Source organism: Strix uralensis, chromosome 10, assembly GCF_047716275.1.
Source record: "Strix uralensis isolate ZFMK-TIS-50842 chromosome 10, bStrUra1, whole genome shotgun sequence".
Taxonomy (NCBI): Eukaryota; Metazoa; Chordata; class Aves; order Strigiformes; family Strigidae; genus Strix; species Strix uralensis.
Window position 1 is genome coordinate 20,460,446 of NC_133981.1, and position 25,431 is coordinate 20,485,876.

At 58.4% G+C, this 25,431-nt stretch overlaps 3 protein-coding genes across 7 annotated transcripts in view; 2 read left to right on the forward strand and 1 right to left on the reverse strand.

Moving 5' to 3' along the window:
• Positions 1-115: 115 nt before the first annotated feature.
• Positions 116-4,944, forward strand: LOC141947548 (acylamino-acid-releasing enzyme-like). The gene is made up of 22 exons (XM_074878717.1): positions 116-313; positions 430-538; positions 619-745; positions 871-952; positions 1,070-1,145; positions 1,246-1,388; positions 1,496-1,633; positions 1,708-1,799; positions 1,894-1,934; positions 2,008-2,129; positions 2,305-2,365; positions 2,471-2,565; positions 2,652-2,703; positions 2,775-2,863; positions 3,304-3,445; positions 3,565-3,642; positions 3,715-3,795; positions 3,875-3,963; positions 4,041-4,231; positions 4,307-4,409; positions 4,481-4,587; positions 4,670-4,944. The coding sequence occupies exons 1-22, from the start codon at positions 116-118 to the stop codon at positions 4,806-4,808; spliced, it is 2,355 nt and encodes a 784-aa protein (XP_074734818.1). The 3' UTR covers positions 4,809-4,944.
• A 22-nt stretch (positions 4,945-4,966) lies between these two features.
• On the reverse strand, positions 4,967-9,618 carry MST1 (macrophage stimulating 1). 4 transcript variants are annotated; one of them, XM_074879620.1, is made up of 18 exons: positions 9,502-9,618; positions 9,047-9,188; positions 8,771-8,883; positions 8,540-8,654; positions 8,175-8,311; positions 7,982-8,102; positions 7,762-7,880; positions 7,503-7,668; positions 7,269-7,399; positions 7,096-7,198; positions 6,883-7,019; positions 6,726-6,761; positions 6,532-6,643; positions 6,377-6,454; positions 6,165-6,311; positions 5,977-6,083; positions 5,277-5,416; positions 4,967-5,196 (listed from the first exon to the last, which is right to left on the reverse strand). In XM_074879620.1, exons 1-18 carry the CDS (start codon positions 9,551-9,553, stop codon positions 5,035-5,037), a joined length of 2,118 nt encoding a protein of 705 aa, XP_074735721.1. In that variant the 5' UTR covers positions 9,554-9,618; the 3' UTR covers positions 4,967-5,034. The 4 variants fall into 4 exon arrangements, with proteins under 4 accessions (XP_074735721.1, XP_074735722.1, XP_074735720.1 ...); XM_074879621.1 differs by having other exon boundaries at positions 7,503-7,665; positions 8,175-8,314; XM_074879619.1 differs by having other exon boundaries at positions 8,175-8,314.
• A 331-nt stretch (positions 9,619-9,949) lies between these two features.
• DAG1 (dystroglycan 1) overlaps positions 9,950-25,431 on the forward strand; it is a 52,802-nt gene continuing 37,320 nt past the window's right edge. The window contains exon 1 of one of the 2 annotated variants that reach the window (XM_074879623.1): positions 9,950-10,052. The gene's annotated coding sequence lies outside the window, so the exon portion shown is untranslated. Of the gene's footprint in view, positions 10,053-10,684; positions 10,811-25,431 lie in introns of those variants that run through there. The other variant, XM_074879625.1, reaches the window with a different exon arrangement.

The following is a 25,431-nucleotide window of genomic DNA, read 5'->3' on the forward strand; positions in this document are numbered from 1 at the left end:
CCCTGGTGTCTTTGATGGTGGTGCCGGCACCAGCGTTGCCTCCGCTCCCAGTGCCCCGGGGTCGCGTGGCCACGGGACCCTTCTCCCACACAAGTCGGTGTTTGTGCCACGGGGGATGCAGTGTGTCACGGCAGAGGGTGGCCCCTGCCCAGCCACCCGCAGCGCGGGGGCAGCACGGGGCAGCTGGAGGGCCCCTCGCACCGGGCTGCTCTCACTTGCCCTGGCAGCCTGCCCGCGGCTGAGCGGCAGCCGCCAGCGGCCCAGCATGGCGGAGAAAGGGCCCATGGCCGAGGGGACTGAGTGGGGCGCAGAGGTGGGCAAAGGGACTCCGGGGGGGCTGCGTGGGCAGGCACAGCCCCGTTTCGGGGGGGTGGGCGTGGGCAGAGGGGTGAGCTCGGCCCCCGCCAGCGTGCCTCTTCCCTTTCCCAGGCGGCTGGCGGCCCCGCCGCCTGCTACCGGGAGCTGAGCCGCTTCCCTGCCATCACCCGTGCCGCCCTCGGGGCCGCCGCGGGGGGACAGACCTTCCTGCTCTACACCGGTGAGTCGTGGGCTCGGCTGCCAAGGCGCTTTTTGCCCGTGGGGCCAGTGCGGGTGGGTGCTGATGGCCCCCTCCCGCAGAGTGCAGCCGCGCCGACCTGCCCCGCCACCGGCTCCTGCGTTTCAGCCGCCACTACAGCCTGCGGCGCACAGGCGGCAGCGGCCTCGCCGTCAGCCGGACAGGCCTCAGCGCAGAGATCCACCACCAGTACGGCACGGACGGGCTGCGGCGTGGGGCAGTGTGGCTGGTGCCCGTGGTGCGGCTGTTGCCGGTGGCATGGCCGGTGCCTGCAGCGTGCTGCCCACTGCAGCCTCCTTCCCTCCCGCCCGCAGGCTCCTCAGCCAGGACTCGCCCACGGGGCAGCATCGCGCCGTGCTCACCCGCTGCCCGCGGCAGGGCCACGAGCTGCTGGAGGTAACGTGGCTGCCCCCATCACGGCAGCCTCGGGGCTCGCCGGGGCGGCTGCGGGGCCAGCGCCGGGCAGTGGGTGCCGTGGCTGTGGTGTGCTGGTGCTGACCTCCATCCCCCCAGGTGTGGGGCAGCGGCGGGCGCAGCCACAGCGTGGACCTCACGGCGCTGGGGAAGCACGGGGAGGTCTACACGGAGGGTAGGGCCCCTGCCCCCTGGCTGCAACGCAGGCGAGTGCCTGCCTGGTGCCCGGCTGCGCCTGCGCCGGGCTGGGCTTTGGCACCCTCTTACCCTGCCAGGGCCCTTCGCCTGCCTGGCCTGGTCCCACGCAGAGACGCAGCTGCTCTACGTGGCTGAGAAGAGCCGGCCCAAACCACGGCCCCCCTGCCCCTGGGATGTGCCAGGAGCAGCCAGGCTGGAGGAGGAGGATGAGGATGAGGAGGTGGGTGCGATGCCCCATGAGCGTGCCATGCACCCCATAAGTGTGCCGTGCACAGAGCCCCATGTCTGGGGCCACCGGCCATGGGGCTGACGGGGCTTGTGCTGCAGGGCGAGCAGTTCGTGTACTGCGATAACTGGGGGGAGGCGCTGAGCACCCGCAGCGTGCCCGTCCTCTGCATCCTGGACATCGAGGGCAGCAGCATCTCAGTGCTGGAGGGCGTCCCGGAGCACCTCTCCCCTGGCCAGGTCAGGATGGGGTGCAGGGGGAGCCCCAGGGGGGGCCAGCCTGGGGTTGTGGGATGAGCCCAGCTGTCGCACAGGCCCTGTGGTCCCCGGATGATCGCGGCGTGGTGTTCGTGGGCTGGTGGCACGAGCCCTTCCGCCTGGGGCTGAGCGCCTGCTCCAACAGGAGGTGGGTCCCCCCCAGCACCCAGCGCCGTGTCAGGACACCCACCCCGTGCCAGCACAGCTGCAGGGCTCCAGCCTGACCCATGCCTCCTCCCCAGGTCGGGAATTTTCCACTTGGACCTGGCCAGCGGGCACTGTGGTGAGCACCGGGGACGTGGGGGGTGCCGTGGCTCCCGGGGGTCCCCGGGGTGCTGACCCCCTGCTGCCCGCAGAGCTGCTGTCAGATGAGGACGCTGCCACCTGCTCCCCCCGGCTGAGCCCCGATGGCCAGCGCCTGCTGTACCTGGAGGGGGGCCTGGGGGGGCCCCACCGGCAGTGCCTGCGCCTGCGCATGGTGAGCGGGAGCCCTGTGGGTGCCGGGCACAGCTGTGCCACCGGCGCAGGACCTGACCTGGAGTGTCACAACCTCTTGCAGTGCACGGCCAGGGCAGGGAGTGGGCTTGGTTCCCAATCCCCCTGCCTCAGTTTCCCTGGTGTGGGGCCCGTCCCCAACCACCAACTCTCCCCAGCTCACCTGGCAGACAAGGCAGACGGTGACGGTGCTTGACGTGGTGCAGGAGCCCACAGAGGGTGAGCACAGCATGGTGGGCAGGGCTGGGTGCTGCTGGGGGGCCAGGACCCCCCCATGCCAGGTGCCCATGGCCCCTGCTCACCAGCACTCTGTCCTGCTCCCAGCCTTCGCCGGGCTCTACGGGGAGGCACTGCCGCTGCGGTGCTGGGCAGCCGACAGCCGACGAGCTGTGCTGAGCACCCCGCAGCGGAGCCGCACGGTGAGCCCTGGGGACAGGGGTGGGGGGACAGGGACATGGCCCCCGGGCCCCACGGATGTGGCCGCCTGTGCTCTGCCCCCTCGCAGGACCTGCTGCTCGTGGACACGGAGGCGGCTACTGTCACCAACCTGACGGCAGGTATGTGGTGCTGGGCCACCCGCAGTGCCCCATCAAGCATCCATGAGTGCCAGTGTGCTCTCTGTCCCCAGGGTCACCCGAAGGGTGCTGGGAGCTGCTCACCCTCCAGTGGGACCTGCTGGTGGCCACCTGCTCGGCCCCGCATCGCCCCCCAAGCCTGGTGAGCAGAGCCCTGGCACCGCGTGGCACAGTGTGAGATGACACGGCAATGTGTGGCCAGGCATGGCACAGCATGGCATGGCACGGCACAGCATGGTGCGGCATGGCATGGCAAAGCGTGGTGTGGCACAGCACGGCACGGTGTGGCACACCAGATCCAGCATAGCATTGCATGTGTGGCAAGGCACAGCAGAGCTTGGCAAGGCCAGGCGCAGCGCAGCGTGGCACGGCACGGCCAGGCACAACATGCCAGGGCCAGGTACAGCGTGGCATGGCCAAGCACAGCATGGCATGGGACGGGATGACATGGCATGGCATCGTGTGGCACAGCTCAGGATGACACCACTGGGACCATGGGCACACTGGGGCCAATTACACTGTGGCAGGGACCAGCTGCCCTGGGTCAGGGGTGCCCCGGTGCCACCCCCTGCCCATTCCCAGGTGGTGTCGGTGCTGCCACCGGCGGGCCGGGAGCTGCCCCTCTGCTGGGTGCCGGTGGAGGACGCCCCAACGGTGCCTGGTGTCACCTGGAAGACCCTGACAGTCTGGCCGCCCTGCAGCGGGCAGAGCCCCACCGCACATGGTGAGCACCCGAGGGCCCCTGTCGCACCTGGGTGCCGGGGGCTCTCGGGTGCGGGGGGTGGTCAGGGTGCTGGGTGCCTGGGGTGGTGGGTGCTGAGTGGGACCCCTTCCCTGGCACAGGAGACCAGGCCTTCGAGGCCCTGCTGCTGAGCCCGCCGGACGGCACCGCACCGCACCCCCTCGTCGTGTGTCCTCACGGTGAGTAAGGGGATGGTGGGGACACCCTGGCAGTGCTGTTGGCACCCCAAGTGACATCTTTGCTGGCTCCAGGTGGCCCCCATGCCATCTTTGATGCCCGCTGGCGCCTGAGCATGGCTGCGCTGTGCCGCCTGGGCTTCGCCGTGCTCCTGGGTGAGTGCTGGGGAGCCCGGGGACATGTGGTCCCTGTGCCCCACAGGAGACATGGCACCCACGGCCCCCATCTCCCCAGTGAACTACCGCGGCTCCCTGGGCTTCGGCCAGGCCAGCATCAGCTCCCTGCTGTCCCACGTGGGTGAGCAGGATGTGGTGGACACCCAGGTGAGGGGTGCTGAGCTGGGGGGTGCCGGGGGAATGCTGATGGTGGGGTGCTGATGGTGGGTGCCCCACGGATGCAGCTGGCGGTGGAGCAGGCACTGCGCAGCGAGCCCCTGGACTCGCACCGCCTAGCCCTGCTGGCTGGCTCCCACGGAGCCTTCATCGCCCTCCACCTCCTCACCCGCGAGCCTGACCGCTACCAAGCCTGCGCCCTGCGCAGCCCTGTCTCCAACCTGCCGGCGCTGCTGGGCACCTCTGACATCCCCGACTGGTGAGTCCCCCGTCCCCACCCCGAGCTGTGCCGTGCCACATCCCCATGGCACCCACCAGCGCCTCCGTGCCACAGGCGCTACGCCTCCCTGGGGCTGCCCTACTCCTTCGAGCGGGTGCCCCGTGCCGAGGAGGTGGCCACCATGCTGCTGCGCTCGCCCATCGCGCAGGCGGCCCAGGTAAGGCAGGGGCAGATGGATGCGGGGTGTGGGCGCAGGGTGCTGGGCACCCACTGCCGGCTGTGCCGCAGGTGCGGACACCGGTGCTGCTGTGCGTGGGTGCCCGGGACCGGCGCGTCAGCCCCACGCAGGCGCTGGAGCTGTACCGGGTGCTGCGGGCCAGGGGGGTGCCGGTGCGGTGAGTGGGGTGGAGGGGGGTGGGAGCAGGGGGGAACCTCGGGGTGCCAGATGAGCATCCCCCCATCCCATCCCACCTGCAGGCTGCTGTGGTACCCAGAGGGCGGCCACGCGCTGGCCGGCGTGGAGACGGAGGCCAACGTCTTCGTGAACTGTGCCCGCTGGCTCCTCCGGCACCTGGGGCAGCCCCAGTGGGGTGTGACGGGCCAGCACAGCCCCTAGCACCTGCGGTGGCCCGGTGGCTGTGCCAGCCCCAGAGTGACCACTGGCCCTGGGACCACCCCAGGCCCAGAGGCGGATGGAGCAAGTGTAGTTGGGGGCAGGATGGGACGTGGGTTGGAGTTTGGGGCTAAATAAATGTGTGAGACCCTGTGCAGTACCAACCCCACAGCCACGGCTGGGCCTTTATTGTGTGGTGGTGGCTGTGCCAGGCCGGGGCTGAGCCGGCTCAGCCCATCTTCATCACCTTGTGGATCCAGTCAACATAGAGGGAGACACGGATGAAGAGGGCAGGCTGGTCGGTGCGGGCGCAGACGCGGGAGGGGGTGATCACCCCCTCCAGCACCCAGCAGTCGGCGGTGAGGCAGGCCAGCGGCCCCCCGTAATCTCCCTGCAGCACCCAGAGAGCAGTGTCACCCCGGTGCCAGCACTCGCAGGCTCCCCAGGGCGGCGGTCCCCATCCCGGCTCACCTCGCAGGCCCCCACGCCGGCGCGCAGCGGGGCGGTGCACAGTTCGCTCTCCTTCAGGCGCCCGCGCAGCGCCGCGTTGCACTCGCCGTGGGCCAGCACGGGCAGCTGCGCCACGTTCAGCACGCTGCCGTCCGCCGTGCCTGCGGGCAGCGAGCGCGCGGGGCAGAGGATGCACGGCCAGGGGATGCCGTGGCCAGGCCGGTGCCGTGGCAGGAGGTGCCACGGGTGGGTGGATGCCATGGGTAGGGACACATTGCATGCATGGGGACGCCTTCACAGGGAGAGTGCCACCAAAGGGGGGACCGCAGGCAGGGGATAGCATGGGCAGGGGGATGGCGTTGCTGGGGAATGGCACAGGCAGGAGGATGCCATGGAAAGGGGATGCTGTGAGCATGGAGAAGCCAGGGACGTGGGGATACTGCGGGCAGGGGGATGCCACAGACAGGGGGATACTTCAAGCAAGGGAGGCTGTGGGGCAGGGGACGCTGCAGGCAGGGGGACGCTATGGATATGGGGCTGCTGAGGGCAGGGGGATGCTGTGGGCAGAGGGATGCTGTGGGCAGAGGGATGCTGCGGGCAGGGGGATGCTGTGGACAGGGGGATGCTGTGGGCAGGGGGATGCTGCGGGCAGGAGGATGCTGCGGGGAGGGGGATGCCATGGCAGTGGACATGATGGGCAGGGGCTGCCCAGGGCGGGTACCTCTGGTTTCCCCCCAGCCAGCAATCTCACAGACGGTGCCCGCGGGCACGACGTAGCGCTCGGGCGGCAGGCAGATCAGGGCCACGCGCCTGTTCAGAGCAGCCGCCCTGTGGCGAGAGGAGCAGCAGGACATGGTGTCAGCCCAGCCGGCAGCGGGACACGGCAGGGGCTGGGGCATGGCCACTCACCTCGCCAGCTTCAGCATTACCAGCTGGGACTCGGAGGGGCCGCAGACAATCCGCGCGATGGGGATGGTCTGCTGGTCGGGGTCCCCAGGGCCAGGGTCCTTGAAGAGCGTCCCCAGCTGCACCTCGTAGCCTGCCAGGTCGGCGTCACTGTGGGACAGGGATGTGAGGGCACAGGGGGGTCCCAGCACCCCACATCCTGGCCCCGGCCTTACCAAGAGGAGAAACACTGGCGCGTGCTGATCACCCACTGCTCCTTCACCAGGGACCCCCCGCAGAAGTGCACCCCGGCCCTGCGGGGACAGGGGGGTGAGCTCCCGGGGTGGGGGGACACGGGCTGCATGGTGGTGCAGGTGGGGCACCTGCTCACCGGTTGCGGATGCTGACGGTCCAGGGCGAGTTGCCGGGCTGGCCACCGACAATGCGTCCTTTCCACTGCAGCCTCTCGTCCCGCTGGCCACACTGCTCGAATGCCACCGCGTCTGTGGGCAGGGTGGGCGTCAGCTGGGGCCGTGCCACTGGCACCCACCCCACAGCACCCAGCCAGCACCCACAGGCCCCCACCTGTGTTCTCCAGGATGGAGGGCACCATGCTACCGGCTGCGGAGAGAAGGCAGAGGGTGGCATCGGGTGGGACCCAGCCACCCTGGGGGGACCAAAACCACCCCAGGGGGTGGCCAGGGACCCCCCTCGCTCTGCAGGGGTGTGGGTAGGGGCTCACAGCAGGGCTTGATGGCGCAGTAGTCGAAGGGGGTGCGGGGGTCCATGGTGTAGCACCAGGGGCCATGGCTGTCGTTATCAGGGTTGCGGCAGTAGTTCTCCTCCAGGTGTGCCTCAGGGTGGGTGACGGGCGAGATCCTGCGGGGAGGAAGTCACCATCACCGTCCCCATCCCCGTCCCCGTCCCCACACGTGAAGCTCCCTCGCACACTCACTGGGGCACGTGGGGCGCCTGGGCAGCCCACGGCTGGCAGGTGATGCCTTTGCGTGTCTTGCTGATGTGGCCGCGGTAGCGCTCGCCGTGGCCGTGGTAGCACTCTGGGGACAGGCAGGGAGGGCTGGCACCCCCGGCAGGCACCCCAGCGGAGGGTGCCCGGGGACAGCTCACCTTGGGCGCCCAGCTCGTCGGGGCAGCGGCGGATGTGGAAGCAGAAGGCGATGCGGATGGTGGGGCGGGCAGTGAAGCACCACGGGGCCTCCGAGCCATCGGGGTTGCGGCAGTAGTTCTCCTGCAGGTCCCTGGTGACGGGGCCACGGGGGTGTGTGTGTCCCCCACCAACCTGACACCCATGGGTGCTGCCCGCTGCTGCCCTCCCCGAGCGCATCCCCCCTGCCGCCTTACTTGCACAGGTACTTGTCAGGAGTGAAGTGGTGCCGGTGGGGCGTCTGGGCATCCCAGCGCTGGCAGGGGATCCCGGACACGGTGACGTTCACCCGGCCCCGGTAGCCTTCACCCTTCCCCCTGAAGCAGCTGGTGGTGACATTGCGGGGCCGCGGGCGTTTCTCTGCTTTGCGTGGCCGAAGAGGGGCAGAGTGGCAGGGTTAGGGCAGCATCCAGGACCCCTAGTCCCAGCTGTGCCGTGAGACCGGTGGGGACTTACTGCAGAGGCGGATGCGGCAGTACTCGCGCTCCCGCCTGGGGTCGGTGGTGTAGCACCAGGGCCGCTCGGAGCTGTCGGGGTTGCGGCAGTAGTTGTCGTCCAGACCCTTGTCAGGGTACCTGGGCCAGAGATGGGGAGCGGCGGCTGAGGGTGGCACCACCACCCTGACACCCAGCACAGCCGGGGTGGCTGTGCACTGCCAGGGGCTAGGGGCTGGTACTTGTTGGGGTGGTAGGGGTGCTTGTGTGGGTGCTGCAGGTCCCAGCGCTGGCACTCTGTCCCCGACTCGGTGTGGTCAACGGTGCCGCGGTACTCCTCCCCGTTGCAGGTCATGCAGACGGCTGCCAACAGCCAGGGGGGCTCAGTGCAGGGGACACACACGGCACAGGGCACCCCCGGGATGTGGCACTCACCGTCCTCGCACTTCTTGATGCCACAGCTCTGGTGCCGGATGCTGGGGTCAACAGTGTAACACCACGGGCCCCGTTTGTCCTGGTCGGGGTTTCGGCAGTAATTCTCCTCCAGTCCGTTGCGGGGGGTTGGCAGGAACCTGCTGATAGCAGGGTGGGTAGGAGAGCTGCCGGGGAGCACCTCTCCCCAGGGTGGGCACTGCCACAATGCTGTGACACCCCCGGTCAGTGCCCCTGTCCCCATGCTGTCCCCATTGCCCCCACACTGTCTGTATTGCCCCCATACTGTCCCCAGCCCATTCCCTGTTGCCCCACGCTGCCCAGGGCCACCAGCGGGTGTCACGGGGCAGCTGGAGACACAGGGCCACCTGTGGTCGTGGGGTGTTGTGGCTTGCCAGTGCTGGCAGCGCAGACCCTTCTCTGTCATGGCCCGTGTGCCACGGTAGCTGGAGCCGTCAGCCACGATGCAGTCCCGCAGGTAGTCTGAGCACAGCCGGGCACTGCATCAGAGCCCCGGGGCCAACCCAGGGCACGTGGGCAGTGGGGAGCCCTGTGCCCGGTCTGTGGTGTCCCCATGCCGACCCGTGGCACTAGCCCACCTTTTTTCTGGTACAGGTCGTAGTGGATGTTTTTCTGCAGCTGGACGTGAGGCGAGTGCTGGGTCCAGGACAGCAGCTGGCACAGCTGGCTCTGCTGGTCGTGGTGGAAAGCCCTGGGAGGCACAGCGGGAGCCTGGCATGGCACCCAGCAGGGCCAGGACCCGCCGGACCCAGGGGCACACAGGTGGCACCCAGCATCCAAGTGCACGGAGTGACCCCGGTGTCACGGCACCCTGCACTCCCACCCGCCCCGCGACGTCACCGCGTCCCACTCACCGGCAAGCCAGGCTGGCGGCACAGCGCTGGGCACACTGCTCCGCAGAGCCCCGCTCCGGCGGCGGCGGCGGTGGGTCCGCGGGCACCGGCAGCAGCTCGGTGGCTCGCAGGCGCTGGAAGTCATTGAGGGGCGAGCGGTGGCCTGGGGAGCGCGGCAGGGGCTCAGCGTGCCCGTGGGGGCACGGCATGGACACCCGGGCCCCGTGGAGCGTGGGATCAGTGCCCCACGGAGCAGGGGGACCGTGTCCCATGGAGCAGGAGGGTCCCTCAGCACCCGTGGCAGCCCCCTAGTTCCTGGCCACCCCCCTGTGCCGCGGGGCAGGGCAGTGGCCTGCAGGCTCCTGGCCTGGCCCCTGGGCCTGTCTAGGCCCCGCGATGCCCCATGCCCTCCAGCCCCACGGTGGCCCCACGGTAGCCACACGGCGGCCCCACGGTGGCCCAGCCCGAGGCCCTACCTGAGCCAAGGGCCACGGCCAGGGCGAGCAGGACCCCCAGCACGGGCTGCATGGCGGCGGCCCCGCGTCCCCGGGCTGCCGGAGCGCCGGGCCGGCCCCAAGCAAATATTTGCCGGTGGGCCCGGGGCCAGGCGGGGCCGGGGTCACCCCGCGGCGGGGCCGCACGTGGGGCGCGGGGCGGGGCCTGGGGCGCGGGGCGGGGCCGTGGGAGGTGGCGGGGCGGGGCTTGGCGCGGGGCCGAAAGGGCGGGGCCGGGGCGGCGGGGCGGGGCGGCGGGGCGGGGCGGGGCCGCGCGGGATCGGCCGCCGGGCGCGGGAGGCGGGGCCGCGCGCGGCCAGGTGGGGCGGGGCGGAGGGGGCGGGGCGGGCGCGGGCACCGGGCGCCGATTGGCCGCGGCGCGCTCGTGCCGCCGGTTGCTAGGCGCCGGGCGCCCCGCCCCCAGGTACGTGCCCGCGCGGGGTCGCGCTCGCGCCGCGCCGCCCGCTCGGTGCGTCGGGGCCGCTGGCGGCGAGAGCCGGCGGGGAGCGGCCTCCGGGCCCGGCCGTCGCACGGTGAGGGGCCGCGGGGACGGGGGCCTGGCCTCTGCCCGGTGGCGGCGGCGCGGGGCTGCGGCGGCACCTGCCGGGCCGCCCTGCCCTTGGCCTACCGGGCGGGCCGGGGCCGCGAGCGGGAGCGGGGCGGGGAGCAGCGGCGCGGCCTGAGCAGAGGCGCGGCGGGCCCGGGCCTCCCGGTGCGCGGGCAGCCGCTCGGCCCGGCCCGGCGAGGGCGGCCCGGTGCCGCCGCCTCAGCCCCGGCGCGCCCTCCGCGGCCTGCGGGCGGCGGCCCGGGCTGACTGTGGGGTCCGGCCCCGGCGCCGCTGCCCCCGTCGTGCCGCGCTTCCCTCCTCCTCCTCGTTTTCCCGCCGCCCTGTGCCCAGCTCCCCCCCCACCCCCGGGGCTGCCTCTCGGGCGCCGTCCGGGGCTCCCCGGGGCTCCCCGGGGCCTGGGTGGGCGCCGCGCCCAGGGGTGCCCGGCGGGGCCGGCCCTGCCGGCGGGCGGGAGGCGGAGCGGACCCGGTCCGGGGCACAGAGCGGCTGGACCGGGTTGGGCTGGACCGGGCGAGGCGTGGGGCTTCGCTACAGCCGCCGGCGGGGGCGGTGGGAGCGGCCCGGGTGCTGGAGGTGGCGGCAGCCGGTCCCTGGCCGTGCCGTGGTTCCCGGCCGTCGGTGCCGGAGCCCGTGTGGGCTTCCCGGGCCCGGCGCAGCGCCGTGTGCGGGGACCCGGCGGCTCTCCCCGCTCACCGGGACCGGCTTGGCTCCACCGGAGCGCAGGTGGGTTTCCAGGTAGCCCGGCGGAGTTCGGTGTGCTCCGGGGTACGCTCCCTCGCAGCCCTGGGGGGGGTGGCAGGGCAACACCGCTTCGGGACCGGCCGACCCTGGCAGCGGCCCCCGAGGGCTCCGCGGGCTGACCTTGGGTCTGGGCGCTGCGAGCGTGACGAACAGCGGAGGTGTTCCGGGCTTAACAGACCCGCAGTCAAACTTTTATCTTTAGTCAGCGGTGTGGGTGACTAAATGCAAGTAAATAGTTCTGCTGCACAAAAAGGCGTAAATGTTGAATATTCCTTGTGGCCTCCTTGGCTCCTCAGAAGCAACAGGCTGTGGAGAGGCTTCACCCGAGTCTCCAGCACCCGACAAGTCAGTGGGTATGAATTTAGCAAGTTTTACCACAAGTTTGCAGGTTGCAAACTCCCTGTCTGTGCTTTTAGAGCTTAACCTGGCCTCTGCTCAGGGTGGGAAGGTGCAGACCTGGGAGCTGGGCAGCCGGGTGCACAGTCATTCCCTGAGGTGCTGTGTCTCCCTTGGTCCTGAAGCTTTGGGCTCCTAGGCTGGGGAAGATGGCACTGACATTGTTCATGTGTCCAAAATGAGATTAAAATCCTCTTTTTGTATGAAAAGACCAAGCATTCACCTATCTCCTCTCAGCCTCCCCAGGCAGGGGCTTCTTTCCGCTGCCCACTGCTGTTACGCGATGGCTAGTAGCGTCTCTTGCCCTGGGAATACTGTTCCCAACAAAATTTATTATTTAACTTTCTATGGGGAATGCTGTCGCTTCCCATCTTTAGCTTTACAGATCCCTTTCCTCGCTTTAAGAGTTTCTAATTCATAGGTTTCTTTGCACAGTCTCTGCTGCTGTACCAAGCATCCTAAACCACTTATTCATTCTTCACGATGCTTGTCATTGCGCTCTTCTATCCTAAATATAGGGTAGTATGCCAACAGGAGAAGCTTGAGAGCAAGCTGAAGTGCTGGGAACACCACTGTTTACTCAAAGGAGTAATGAGCAAAGCCTGGCTGATTCCAGGTCGTGCCGTCTTCTTGCTGCAGGAGTTTGTGCTCCCTTCTTTGGGAGCTGGCATGAATTCTTGAATAACTAGAAGATGTTGTTGACAGCACATGCTAGCTTAAAAATACCCATTTCTTGCAGCATTGTGTAAACTGAGTAGTAAATTCTGCTTAAATGCTGATATTGGTTCTGGAGAATTGGCAAAAGCTGTGGGGCTTGTATCAGTAAAGATGTTCTGCGCCTCGCTGTGAACCAGTAGGTTTTGTGTGGGATTTGTTAACCCTGAGCACTTCTCTGCTTTTAGAAATGGCTGGTACTCAGTGCTAGCTCAGGCGCTGCTTATCTACTTCTTTCTCCTCTCTCCTCTCTGCCTGGTGTGCTGGGCTCGACTGCTACAAGACATGAAGGAGGACGTGTGACAGGTAGAGTGAGACCTTTGGCCAGCTTCAGCTGCAAAGTGCGTGGTTAGAATTGGCTCAAAGCTCTGACCATAACTTGTCTTCCACGGACGGCTGGTCTGGAGGAATTATTGCGTGTCTCTTGTCGGCCCAGCTGTACTCTGGCAGCGAGGGGGTAACGTCGGAGGGAGTGCTGCTGTGTCCTGGCTTGTGCGAGCGTGCCAGCTGACAAGCCTGAGAGGTGATTTGGTGCTTTGCACTAAAGGCCAGCGGTCCAGCTCGGGTCTGACGGAGAAGAGGACTGTGTGGTTGCAGCAGCCGGGTCTGCGGCACAGGCCTGCGATGCAGCATGTTGTCAGCCTGGCAGAGAAGGTGTGATGGTTCTGCCCTGGCAGGAGGGGAGTTGCTCAACAGTAGGAACGGTGTTTCCTTGCCTTTTCTATGTCCCTTGGAGAGATAACAAGAGAGATTGTCCTGGAGAGATACCAGGGTGCTGTGCCAGCCTGGGGAGGAACTCCAGCTGATGGGAGTGAAACAGTCTGTCTCGTTTCGGCAATGACAGCCATCTGAAAATTTTCATTGTGGGGATGATTTTGGATGGTTTGTGTCTTTACTCCTGTTAGCTGAGGAATAGTATGGAGGATTTAATTCTAGTAATGATTAATTTGAATGAGGAAAATGCAAACTCTGAATTCTCCTTGGGCAAACAGGGGTCATGTAAATAAATGCCTCTGGCATTCTTTGTGGTGCTTGTAGACTGTCTACCAATTACTTCTGGTCTCTTGCTGAATCAGTGGGAGGCTGTTGCTCCTTGAGCTCCAAGTACTTCAGCAGTGATTTAGGCGAAATACAAATAAACACAGTTGGATTGACCTAGTGTATCTGAGCTCTTGGTATGCTGAAAATGTTTGTTCTTAGGATGTTTGTGCAGTCTGAGAGCTCTGTACCTTAAACCCGATTTGCAGAGGACTGTGACCGTGCTTAAGCTGTGAAAAATAAAAGATCACCCTGAAAGAACCTGTGCGTTCAGGGCTTGTTCTGTGAGATTAAATAAGTCTGAGCAAACTACTAAGGTGCTGCTGGATGGAAAGTTAATATATGAACCTGCGTGAATATGCTAGGTAGGTGCAATTCCAAGTCCAGTGCATTTTTCCATCTGTGTATCTCCTTGCACTTATCCGTTGGCTTAAACTGTGTCTGCTTCACCTTTTCTGGGATAAAATTTTAGCTTGCCAGTGGGAAAGATGGTTGTATATATTTGATGTTGCTGCTTTCTTTGCCATTGCATTTTTCATGAGCATCTGAGCTGATCTGCTGGTGCAATGTTGTCCAAAGGAGATGGTCCAAGTCCCCTGGCCAGGCTGGCCTGCTCCCTTTTGCTTGCGAGTGTCTGCTGGGCCTGTGAGCTGATCGCCTGGGGTCCAGCAGAAAGCTCCTGGGCTCTTGTGCATGGTTTGTGAGCTGTCCTGGGTGTCTGATGAGGAGGAAACAGGGCAAGGTGAGTGGCGTGGCTTTGTTCGGGGTGCGGGGAGGCAGTGGGGGCCTCCCTCTTCTGTCGGTGGTGCCCTGCTCAGATGGGCAGATGTACCTTGAAACCACGGCCTGAATCAAAGCTGGAGCTTCTTGCCTGATGGTAGCTTCTGCCTGAGTTATTAGTTGGGGTACAAGCGATGTAAGGCACCCTAGGAATGCACCCTGTTCTCCCAAATGCTGTGTCCTGCTCAAGGTCACCTCAGCCTGGTAGTGCTGGTTTCTGGGAGCCAGGCTTGATGCATGCTAGGAAATTCCGTGGAATCTCCACTGATGGCAGTGCTGCAGCCTTGTGGTTTTTCCACGTCCAGGATCCTGTCCCTGGGCAGCGTGCTGGGACCCAAGAGCCAGAGGGAGCCACTGGATACCACATGCTCCCAGGGCTCCTTACTGTGGCCCTTGTATATGTCTTAACTGTGGAGAGCTCACAATGGCCCCGCAGACCCTAACACAACTGGTGTTCTGCCACGTGGCCCCCTGAGCTGTGTCACTGCCGGGCCATGTCAGTCCCGGTGCCGCCATGGTTGTCCCGGGGTAGGTGCAGTGAGGACCAGAGGGTGAAGTTGCGTGGGATGGCTCAGCTGGTGTAAGACTCGCTGCTTTCAGAGAGGAGAGGTCAGACCCCCAGACGCGCAGTTGTGGTGTTAGCAGTCGTCTTGCTGAGCTGATCTTTTTCTTTTCTTGGGTTAGCTTTCTGCCACTTAGTAACCTGGATTGTCCATGCAAGGAGCTTGTAAATGCCCAGCCAGAAGGAGCTTGTCAACACCCTGGCAGTGCAGGTGGAGAGGAAGTGAGGCCCGGCCTAGAGGAGGAGGTGGGCTTGGTCCCTGTGCTGGAGAGTGGTGGGTTAGCTCAGGACGAGTGGTTGCCTCAGCCAGCCTTATGGTTTGATGCTCTTTCCCTGCTTTCAGCTGTGCCCTCTTGCTTCCTCCCATGTGCCAGCTGTGTGGCTGAGCTGATGCACTGATCAACTGATCCTGCTAACTTGGCATAAAATTTTTCTTTTTTTCAGCTAGGCCCTTTTTCACTGGCTTAGCAAAGTGGCCGGGAGGGGAGTCAGACCATCCTTGGAGGCAGGGAGCTGTTGTATCAGCATCACCCCTTGGGATTGTGCTCTTAGCCATAATGGATATTTTCTTCTTCAGGGTTGAGTTGTCCCCCCAGTTTCACTGTCCCGCAGGTATCCTCTTGGCCTAGAGAGGAATTCTTGGTGGGATTCAAAGTACATTATCTCTGACAGACCTTCACCTGCAGAGGGTGGGGCTTGGAAACAGCAGTAGAACTTGTCCCAGCCCCGCAGGTGTACAGTGTTCAGCTTTGTTTTGGGTTTTTCTTTAGAAAAACAGGCTCCTGGCCTCATCTGACCTGTGAAGATACATTTGAATGAAGGTTTCCACAGATGAATTCTCCTTTCTTCCCCTTTTCTTGTGTTGTGGTCTCACCGCAGTGCTCAGCTATGGCATTTGCCATCGTTGCAACCTCGAGTAAGGGTATGCTGTGTATATTCTACTGTGCTTTCTGAGAAGGGCTCAACTCATAGAGGGTTACATGGGCAGCTTCAGAAATATTTTGGATACTCCTCGGAGTTTTCCAACAAATTGGCTTAGAAGCTTCTTCCTGTAATATTTGATGTTGCAAATGCTCCTTGGTAAGGACCTGACAAGCGGCATTCCTCCCCTCCCTCCTCAGGGGCTGAAAAAGTGATTATGGGAGAGGTTTCAGTTTACTCTAGCATAGTTACAGGTCACGAAAGCGCTGAATGCATATAGGCAATGAATTCACACCGGGTCTTTTCTTTTTTTGAACTAGATTGTACATTTAGACTTCAGAAAGCTTAGTCTTCTGTGAAGTGTGTTCCTTAAGGGTGGGGATTAGCATTCGGTAATTTTGATGAGAGTTTTCAGTAGCAGATACTGATCACTTTATATCAGTCCCAAGGGCTAGGGATTGATTTTTGGATGAGTTTGAGTAAGAAGAGGCTGGATGATAGTTTGAACCAGCAGTTTTCCACTTGAGTGTTGAATTACAACAGGTGATGTGAAAACCTCGTGCCACTGTCACAACTTCAGATCATGGCGTGGGGGCTGTCTATGCTGATGGTCCCTTGCTGGGGTGGCATTGCTTGCTTCTTGTCACATAGGCTTCTTCCCTCTTTCTTGTGCAAGGTCAGCCCTCAAATGGACTCTTCCAGGCTTTTTGGGAGACGCATCTCTTCCCAGAGCTCCCATGAGCCTCAAAAGGATTTCCTTGTGTGTCTGGCTGCTGTGGGACTTTTTGATTACAGGGGACAGGGACCAAAAGGGGTCAATAAAAATGATGCCTGTCTCTGCGGCTCGGTTATTCAGCAGTCCAGGTTGCTGTTCAGATACCGCTTTAATCAGAATGGAAATAGTTGCTGAGTTTTTCCAGTATGGCCTCTCTGCCTCTCCTAAACTTACTCTCTAAAGCAGCCCTTCAGTACTGGTCTCTAGCTGAGAATTTCCTCTACAGTGAGGAAAAGTTTCATCAGGCCTTCTCTAAATATTGCTGAAATAACATGTGGAAGTGTAAGGTGACATCTTTTGTTGTCTTTGTGTTGTGGCACTTGGGATTCCTGCAGGAAGGCCTTCCACAGGTTTGGGCTTCTAGGTGGGTAGTGAGAGGCATTTTGAGCCAGGAGACAGAAAAAAATATGAGTGTGTGCCCCATTTTGGGGCTCTCTTTTTCACCTAAGGAAAAGACCATCCCTCTAGATCTGCTTTCTCTGAGGGTAAGTACTTTGCTTTTCCCAAAGGAAGAGGTTTTTCTAATAAAATGGTCTTGCAGTCATTTACAAATACAGAACCTGATGTTAGTGGAAAATCTGGCAGGATGATTTTGACACTGGGATTGCAACGATATGAATATTTGAGACTGCAGTGAGTCCATGTTCGGGTCCCTTAGGCTTTCTAGTTAGGTCTTGACATCTGTGGAGTGTGAGCTCTCTGCTGTAGGAGCTGATTCTTGCATGACAGACCATGCATGGTGTTTTCCCACCCCAAAGGAAATATTTCTAGTGGAATTTTTATGATAGTGCCTGGGGCCTGCATTAAAGAATAAAAGGTGGTTATTCTAAAACCTTCTCTGAATTAAACTTTGCAGGATCCTATCGGGGAGATATACAAATTTGGTGTAGCTGTGTGTCTCTTTCTCTAGAAATTAGACTTCTCCCTTGCAAGGCAAAGACTGGCTGGAGACGAGAGTGGGACTGTGCTGGTTCAACGGGAGAATCTTCCTCTAGTATTTCTCCTAAAATTCAAAAACCACTTGCCTGTCTGCTCCCAAAAATCCTCAGCATCTTTCCTTTCTCCTGGATGCTTGTACTGTAGCACATGTTTTAAGACATGTTGGAAAGTATAATTGCAGTAGTACTGGCAACAACTGAACTTAATAGGTGCAAAAAACTTGTATCACTGTGTTCTTGTGTTGAGTTCATCTAAAGCTTCTGGCATGTGGTGTTTGTGCACAGAATAGCTGTTGTATGGGGCGCATAAGTGGTCCTGCAGGTTTTGGAGTGTGGTCACAACACAGACTGTCCATCCTGTGTGGGATAAAACATCAGGAATGGGGCAGTAAACCTTATTTTAATTAGTGTTCAGATCAGATTGGGTGATTTCAGGCTGGGCGCTAATGTTTTTGCTGGTGGCAGTAATACAGAAGTAATTTGGACTACCAATCTCATGTAGTCTAACGTAAAGGTCTGTGCCATGGCGCTGTGTCTATTTGCACAGTGTCAATTCAGTTCCCCCAGAGTGAGCTGTTTGGCCAGAATGTGAAACTTCATGTCCTCTGTGTGGGGAATTTTGTGCTTTCAGTGGTGTTTGTGAAACTGGTGCTTTATGTTTATCTCTAGGCCAGCAGCCTTGTGCTGGTTGCTCTTTCAGGAAACACTTTATCACATCTTAGAATAAAATTTTATTTGAATATCAGGGGTCAGCCTTTAGGGAAGTAAGAAGTTTGATCTTGTGAGAGTAACAATTGCTGAGAATAAGTACAAATCTTCAGAAACGTACTGAGGAAGCTAAAGCAACATGTTGTAACAGTACTGCGTGCAAAACCCTATGGACCATTGGTAGTAAACTGTAACAAAAGTATAAGGCTAGGGCTTTATAGCCTCATGAAAACTTTGTAATTGAAGCTAACATAAAAAAAGGCTTCATTTGCTACTGGCAAAGAGGTAAAATTGTATATTGTGGACTTAAACCATTGAGAAGGCAGCAGTGTTCCCCTGTGTGGTAATGGTGATAAGCTGGGATAAAAGTTGTGTGCAATTCTGTCTGCTGAACGTGGCAGAGTGAAGTACTCTGTGATTACCATGGCTAATTTAGGCGTGAGAAGGTTTGCTTAAAAGCCTCGACCAGAGGTGGATGAGCTCCTGGAGTCTAGAAGCACTACTCCAGACCTGTGATGTGGTTCAGTCACCACCCTCCCCTCAAACCAATGTCCCAGTGCTGGTGCCATAGTATTGCATGCCCCTTATTCCTGGAAACTGGAATCGCGACTCTCCTCTTCCTTCTCCCCGCCACGCTGGTTCTGTGCTGCTACGCCTGCCATGCTCCCGAAATGCCTTAGTCTTTGGGTCAAGTGGAAACGGTGCAACTGCTGCTCGCCTCCGCCTCCTGCTTTCCCCCTGCCCCGGCAGCGGTGGGTTGGAGCCAGGACCTGCTGGGACAGGTAGGGCTGTGCATCGCTTCCTGGCGCCTCGGTGACTTTTGATCTGTATACTGGATGTGGCTCTGAGCTCAGCTCGGTCTGGCAGTCGACCGAGCCTGGCCCATGAGCGTCCCTGGGGAGAGGGGTCGTGGTGCTGTCCTGCCGTCACAGGAAGAAGCTGTTTCCTGCAGACCTCCGCGCTGCATCCTCGTGCTGTGCGCTTTGCTCCAGCCTGACCCAGCTCAGCAGCCTCCAGCCATTTGCTCTTCCCTGAATTGCAGACTCCTAAAGCTTCCCCTGGAGGTGCATAACTTTGTATAGCGAACTTAATCCTGCTGACTTCAGGTAAGCCTTTTTGCACCTTTTATGGATTTCTTATAGTCTGTTCACATGCTGGTTGAAAAACCATTGCCTTGATATGATGCTTCAGGAGATCGTTTGAGGCAGCTTCTCCCCTGCTCCATAAACAAAAGCAGAGAACAGAGGGGGCAGTGAGATTTAGGATTTGATTTCACCTGAAGTTAAGGTGAAATCACAGTACTGCAAATAGGGGCAGTTTTGCCCTCTGCCCTTTGTGTCTTGGCCGCATATACCTGTGTTATGTGATGGGTTGGTCAGCTCAGATCCTGCTGACAAGCAGTCTACCACCAGCATGAGGGAGGTGAAGGAGAGCAAGGTTGTGTGCAGAGCTCTTCCCTGCAAGTGTCTTTTGGCCTGGTGTAGTATGTGGCTTGGTCACTCCAGCTGAGAGCCTGAGAAAAAGAGTGCTTCATGTGCTGAAGTCCTGTTTTCTGGTCATATATGGGAATTCAGGCTGGCTAAGCTGACTCCCAGTGTAAGTGTTTAGGGGTGAGATTCTTCTTTAAGCAGTGACTTAAGATGATGATTCTTAGTGAATTCTGTGCAGCTGACTCTAAGCCCTGTTTGGGACCAGCAGTCGTAGGCTGTGCCAACTGGAAAAGGTCAGCTGAAGCTGGGAGCCGCCTGGGCACACGGCTAGGTGTCTGCTTTGGAGCGAGGAAAAGCCACCTTCTGTATCAGTAGAAGCAGATGGCTTGGCTCTGGAGCCTGAACTGATCCAGGAGCAGACACCTTTCATTTCCTAGCGTGTCAGTGTCTGCTCCTGTTTGAGGCAGACCCAGGCACGTACAGAAGCTTGTAAGCACGCAGGTCCACATCTCAAAAGAGCAGAAGAGCTGTCTGCTCTCCCCTGGGAGTGGAAGAAGAATCTCGATGGTAAACTTGGTGATGTAAATCCATGCTAAGGAGGTGGGCTTGAGGATCAGCTGGAGTAATTGAAGTGGCCTGTGTCCTCCTGCTTGGGCTTTCTGGTAGCAGCCAGCTGAGTTGATTTGCACAGCATTTTTGAAGGCAAACAGTTGTCCTATTTACCTCGACTCCTCAATGGAGAGGAATTACCTGTGTCAGCAAAGCTGGAAAGTTATTTTGCTTCTTTAGGCTTGGTTGGAAGGAGTATACATTTGAACTCTTCTGGGTGTAACTAGTTAAAGATCCTTCTGGAGTAGAAACCAAGCAAAACATTGCAGCTCCCCATCTGGGTGGTAATCCTGAACAGAAGCACAGCCCTTTGGGGAAAATGGTGCTACATCAGTAGCTGATGCTGCCGAGCAGACTGCATATTGCTCCAGGTTTTTATCTTAGGCTGGTGTCCTGTACTCAAACAAGTTGATGATGCGGAGGCTGTTCATGCAGGAAAGAGGTCTTGCAGTAGTGTCTCGTTCCATTTGCTCTTGGCAGGCTTTAGAGTAGTCCCTTGCATAGAAAAGTCACATGAGAAAAGCATTTAATGTATTTTTAGATGTCTTTTAAAGTGGCTTAGTGGCTGAAAAGAAACCTGCGTCAGGTCACTTGCCTGCTTGCTGCAGTTTGCCCAGAAGTGCTCAAGCGGACTATTAATGCAAAATACATCCAGTCGGAGACTTCTGCTGTAAGGGAATTGTGCTGCCTGCTACCAGGATGCAGCTGGCTGTGGGAGGTGGCCCTCGCTGTCCGTATGGTTGCTTAGATGCTGGTTAGGACAATAGTGGGAAATGAATAGGAGATGTCCAGCTGAAACCAGTTTAATTTCTTTTTCCCTTTATCTTGTGGAATTGTTTGGGTTTTCCTTGGTGACTTTGTGCAGTGCTCTTGCGTGGCATGGTTTTTCACAGGGTCCAAACTTGGCATGCTCAGCTTCTCGCTTGGTTTGAGCTGGTGCTGCTGGCAAAGAGGTCCTGCCTTCCACTTGTGCTGGTGCAAGGGCAAAGCGAGTGAAGACCCCACATCCAGCCAGGAAGCTGAGCCAGGTGAAAACAGGCCTCTTGTTTGTCTCTTGCTGGGTTTCTTTAATGTGTGTCAGTTCCCCCATCCACTTCTCTGTCTGTAACGCTTGTACCTGCACAAAGGGGAGAGAGGAGAGGGATGGGAGAGATGGAAATGCTTCCTCTGGAAGTAACACCAGTTTAAAATGACTGTGAAGCTGGCTGTGGTGCTGCTGTGGGCCTTCAGGCAGGCCAGGGCACATGTGCCCAGTGAGGAAGAGTCAGGGGAAGGTTCAGCCATTCCTTTCTTTACAAAACGTTGAGTTTCCAGGTGTTTGCCAACATGGGAGAATGCGTGCTGCTTGTGGGACCTGTGTTGCGTGATCTCTTGAGATCTTTGTGGTCCATTGAATAGGAGGAAAAGTGTGCTGGAGTAGGAAGGAAGCATGATGCACTGCATTGCCTTGTGTCAGGGATGGGAGTATCGCTGTAATGCAGGCATTGGGGGGTGGGAGTATGAGCTGAAATCCTGGGTTGCACATACAGGGTGAGATTATTGGAGTGTCACAGTTATTTGGTGCTTGTTTGGTGGCTGGGCTGTTATACCAGTGCCTATCTGATAAGAATAAAATTTATTTCCAGGAGTGCTGCCCTTTCAGAATAAGCTAGAAGAACGGGAACTGATGGCAGGTGAGGAGAGCAGGAGGCTTGAGAGAAGCCTCCTTTAAGAGCAGCAGTATTTATGTAACAGCTAACACAAAATATTAATGTAAATAAGACAAGCTGTGATTTTTACCTTGGAGCATCTGGTGAGGTGACTCTTCAGTGATAGTGTGTAGGCAGGTGGTACAAGAGAGCTGGAAAGTTCCAGATCACTCTCCTTGTTCTCTGAAATGGTTTTGACCATAAATGATGAAAGTTGTGTATAACAAGAGTAGGAGGAAGCCAGACAAAGTAAAACCTGGAAAAGGTGCACTTTTTCTCTCGTTCATTTGCTAGGGTGCTTGATGGGAAGAAATAGCTGTGGGGAGACTGACTTTCCTTGAAGTCTTTGACTCAAGATTTGCTTTAATCAAGTGGAGGAAACTTTAGGGACCCATATAACAGATCTCACTGTAGCCTTGGATGTGGTGTGGGCATGTTTAAGAACATAACCTAAAATAAAAACGTTGAGCTTTTCAATATGACCAGCTTAAACTAAATGTGTATTTAGCAAGCAAATTTGTTTTTCTTGTCCCTGTCACTTAAAATGAGTGTGGCTGTGCTAAGAGCTCTTCTGAGATGTTGCTGTGTCTCACCCAAAGCCCCAGATTGCTGCTTAATTTATGCTGCCTCAATTTAAGTCCAGGTTTCTGGAGATGAATTTTAATGACTAACGCGAAGCTGGCGCTGGAGCACGGTGTTTGTAGATGGGTGCGCTGGTGAAGGTGGTCTCTGGGGGTGCCCCGAAACCGGTGCCTGCCATGTGTTGTCTGCGGCGGGTGAAAGGCCGGTGTGCGCTCTCGGGCTGTGGCGAGGCGGGAGAGCGCGGCAGCAGATGGACGGCTGCATGTGCCGCTGTCGGGACTGCCTTGTAGGGAGATGTGCCGGCTCCCGGCCATTTCTGGGAAGGCTCCTGAGGCTGGTGGCTCCTGCAAGCTTTGCCCATGGGGCTGGGAACACGTACGCCTGGCGTTTTCCCCTGGGTGCCTTTTAGTGTGTGTATAAATACCAGCAGGTTTCAGATGCATTGCAGATTCTCCTCTGGTCCTTTTTTAAGCCTGAGTAATAAATAGGTTGGTGCTCGCTTGTGGGTCCGGCTGATCTGTCATTAGAAATGATGTAATGATTAAACTCAGCTTCATGATGGCTTTCCTGTGGTGCAGCTCTCCTAAGTCTTGTTTTTCTGTAATCTTCAGGTCTGAGCATCACAGGTGCCAGGTGAGATACATTTAGGCCCTGGAAAAAAGTTAATTTAGCAGTACTTGCTATGAAGTGATGTTTCTTACAGTGAGCCAGACTAGCCACAGCCTCTCTTCTCCTTTTGATGAAGATGCTGATTGTGCTCACTCCGCTTCCCAGGGAGCCTGTCCTGGCTGCAGCACAGCCTTGCACTAGATTTTATAGTTAATGCTCTTTGGAATAAGTGTCATTTAAACAGTATCCAGCCAAGAAAGAGCACAAGATGTAATTCCAGTGAATTTTTTTTTTTTTTTTAGGATGGTAGTTTCTATTAAAGGGAATTGGCAGCTCCTGGCCTTTAGCTCTGGGCGGGAAATGAGCTTCGAGGCTGCGTCCCTTCACTACAGGGCCAAGGTGGGTTTCTGAACTCCTCCAAACAGTGCAAAGCTCAAATCAAGACATTCCTTGCACGTCTGGTATTTTTATAGTTAACCTGTGAAGTTTTTGTGTACGAAGCAGAGGTCCTGGGAAGGGATGAGAAAGAAGCTATTTTTACTCCATCACAAATAGGGCTTGGCATGTTTATTTTAGACTCCGGAGCCGCTCAGGCCAGTGTGGGGTTTTTTTATAGTCTTCTACTGTTACTATCAGATTAAAAAATAAACTTGAACTCTGGAAATCACAGGAAAATAGGGTGCCCTGGTGTACTTGGCTCCGGTGAGGCTCGGAGGAAGCGGCAGGGAGGGGTTGGTGTTGCCGGTGTTGTGCAGCGTGGTAGTCTTGAGGTCTCCTGCATATCAGAGGAGTCTTTGCTGAGCCACCAGCTGAGAATGGACTACGTACCTTTCTATTGCATAAACTGCCCTGCAGAGAAATGGTTGCCTTGCTGGGTGTCCTAACTGAATTTTTAAGAAGTCCTCAGCTGAATAACTTGAGGAGCTCTGGGGAGCAAGAGCAGAGCTTGGCCATCAGGAGAGCGATGCTGCAGCAGGTTGTTTGCCATCTCCTGTTCCAGAGAAGATGCGAGTTGCCAGGTCACCAGCATAGCTTTGAATCATTTCTTTTCTGCTGCAGAGAAGTTCACCAGGCAGCGGGAGGTGAAATTAATGAGACTGGCTCATTTCCCTGCTGCCACCGGAGCCTGAAAGTGGGAGGATTTAGGTCAGTCCTGCTCGAAGAGTGGGAGGACCTGAGGTGTGTCCTGTCCCCAGCCCTGCGTGGCCTGTTCTCTGGTCTTGCTGATGTGGCATGGCTGAGGAGTGTCTCTTTAATTGCAAGTGTGCTTTACGCAGGCACTTCAAACTTTATCCCAGTTTATTATTAGAAGCTATTAAAAGTGTGGCCAATGGTGTGTTAACACTGCGGTGGTGGCATGCACAATTTTCAGCGGTGGGTCACAGCTTCTTCGCATCAGGCATTGTACAAAGGTGTAACACAAGCAGCCCAGATTGCATCTGCCCATGCAGGCTTAACCGAGATACCCAGACAGCAGCTAGCCCAGACCTCCAGGCTGGGAGATCCCATCTGAGCCCCTGGTCTGATGCAGCCTCTTTGGGGTGCAGGCTGGAGATGTGGCTGATCTGAGAGACTATGATGTTTATTATGAAGCAATACTTTCCTGAGAAACTAGTCAAGTTATTGACTATTTGGTTCACTAATAAACACCACTGATAGTAATTTACAGTTAGAGCATTTTGCACGCTTACAACTCTAAAGCTAGTAATTATTACTGCTAAATCTGACAAATTGCACTACAGCTGAACTGCAGATCTGTCACCCTTCCCTCCCACGCCGCTTTGTGTTAGGGTGGGAGTCCATCCTGGTTTGCCTTCCCACAGCAAGTCTTTTGGATGCAGATTGGGTGGAGAGTCAGCAGGTTGTCCCTGCATCCTGGGGGGTTTCAGTCTGCACACTGGGGCCATGGCTGTCCCTAGGTGCCCCTGCTCCTACCACAAGAAGACTGACCCTCCTTTGTTCTTTGTGTTACACCTTATTCACCATTTTTTTCTCTATTTCAGGACCCATCTCTTCATTGCCCCTGGCCCTCCCTTCCTCTGCCCAGACTCCCAAATAACAGCCCCTTATTACTTTTTGCTCATTGGTTTCAACTCTGCTACATCCATACCCAAATCTGGCATTCCTGTTACTTAGCAATCTCAACCTTATATAGCTGCTATGGTCATCTCAGTACAGGTGGCCTTGCAAGTCCCCACACCCCAAAGCTCCCCTACTGTTATGCGGTGCATGTTGGGTACCCTACACCTAAGACAAATGTCCCTAAGAGATTTCAGCCTCGAGTCCTCTACCTGTGTCCAGTTGTGCAGTTTCTTAGGTGCAGTCTGCATACCAGTGCAATAAATTAAGATTTTTCGCAGTTTTTAGGTTCACCCAGCATCGTTACCCTGGAGCTGTTGGAACTGCTGCCATGGCTCCCTGCGGAGGTCCCAGCTAGCTGTGGCCAGCAGTGCTCCACCAGGACCTCTGGCTCGCAGCTGCCCCTGAAGAATTTACAGCCTAAGCTGTAAGGATGGAAAAAGAGATAGAGGGGTCGTCTAGCCCTGTTCCTGCTGAACGGTCACGGAGCTCCTCTAACCTGATTTAGCTGATAACTCATGAGGAACGCTGGCAGGCAGCTACCTGCCCCGACCCAGCAGGCATGCCTTCTCCCCATCTCCCCAGCAGGGCTCGTAGAGATGAGTGCAGTACCTTGGGGGTGTTTTCCCCCTTTCAGTAACAACCAAGAGCTTGAGGAGCAGGAGGGTTTGTGGTGAGGGTTGGTGTTTCAGCTTGGTTGTTATCTATTTGGTTGACTTAAATCTGGCTTTGAAAAATAGGTAAGGCAACCAGGCTCGGAGTGTCTGGTCTGTT

What these genes read in the sequence shown, in the direction of transcription:
- LOC141947548 (XM_074878717.1), top strand. Translation starts at nt 116, where the DNA reads ATGCAGTGTGTCACGGCAGAGGGTGGCCCCTGCCCAGCCACCCGCAGC. An exon ending in AGCGCAGAGATCCACCACCA is followed by an intron (nt 746 to 870) that starts GTACGGCACGGA and finishes TCCCGCCCGCAG; the next exon opens with GCTCCTCAGCCAGGACTCGC. An exon ending in CGGGGAGGTCTACACGGAGG is followed by an intron (nt 1,146 to 1,245) that starts GTAGGGCCCCTG and finishes TTACCCTGCCAG; the next exon opens with GGCCCTTCGCCTGCCTGGCC.
- MST1 (XM_074879619.1), bottom strand. Translation starts at nt 9,553, where the DNA reads ATGCAGCCCGTGCTGGGGGTCCTGCTCGCCCTGGCCGTGGCCCTTGGC. An exon ending in GGCCGTGGCCCTTGGCTCAG is followed by an intron (nt 9,189 to 9,501) that starts GTAGGGCCTCGG and finishes CGCGCTCCCCAG; the next exon opens with GCCACCGCTCGCCCCTCAAT. An exon ending in CTCCATCCTGGAGAACACAG is followed by an intron (nt 6,644 to 6,725) that starts GTGGGGGCCTGT and finishes CCCTGCCCACAG; the next exon opens with ACGCGGTGGCATTCGAGCAG.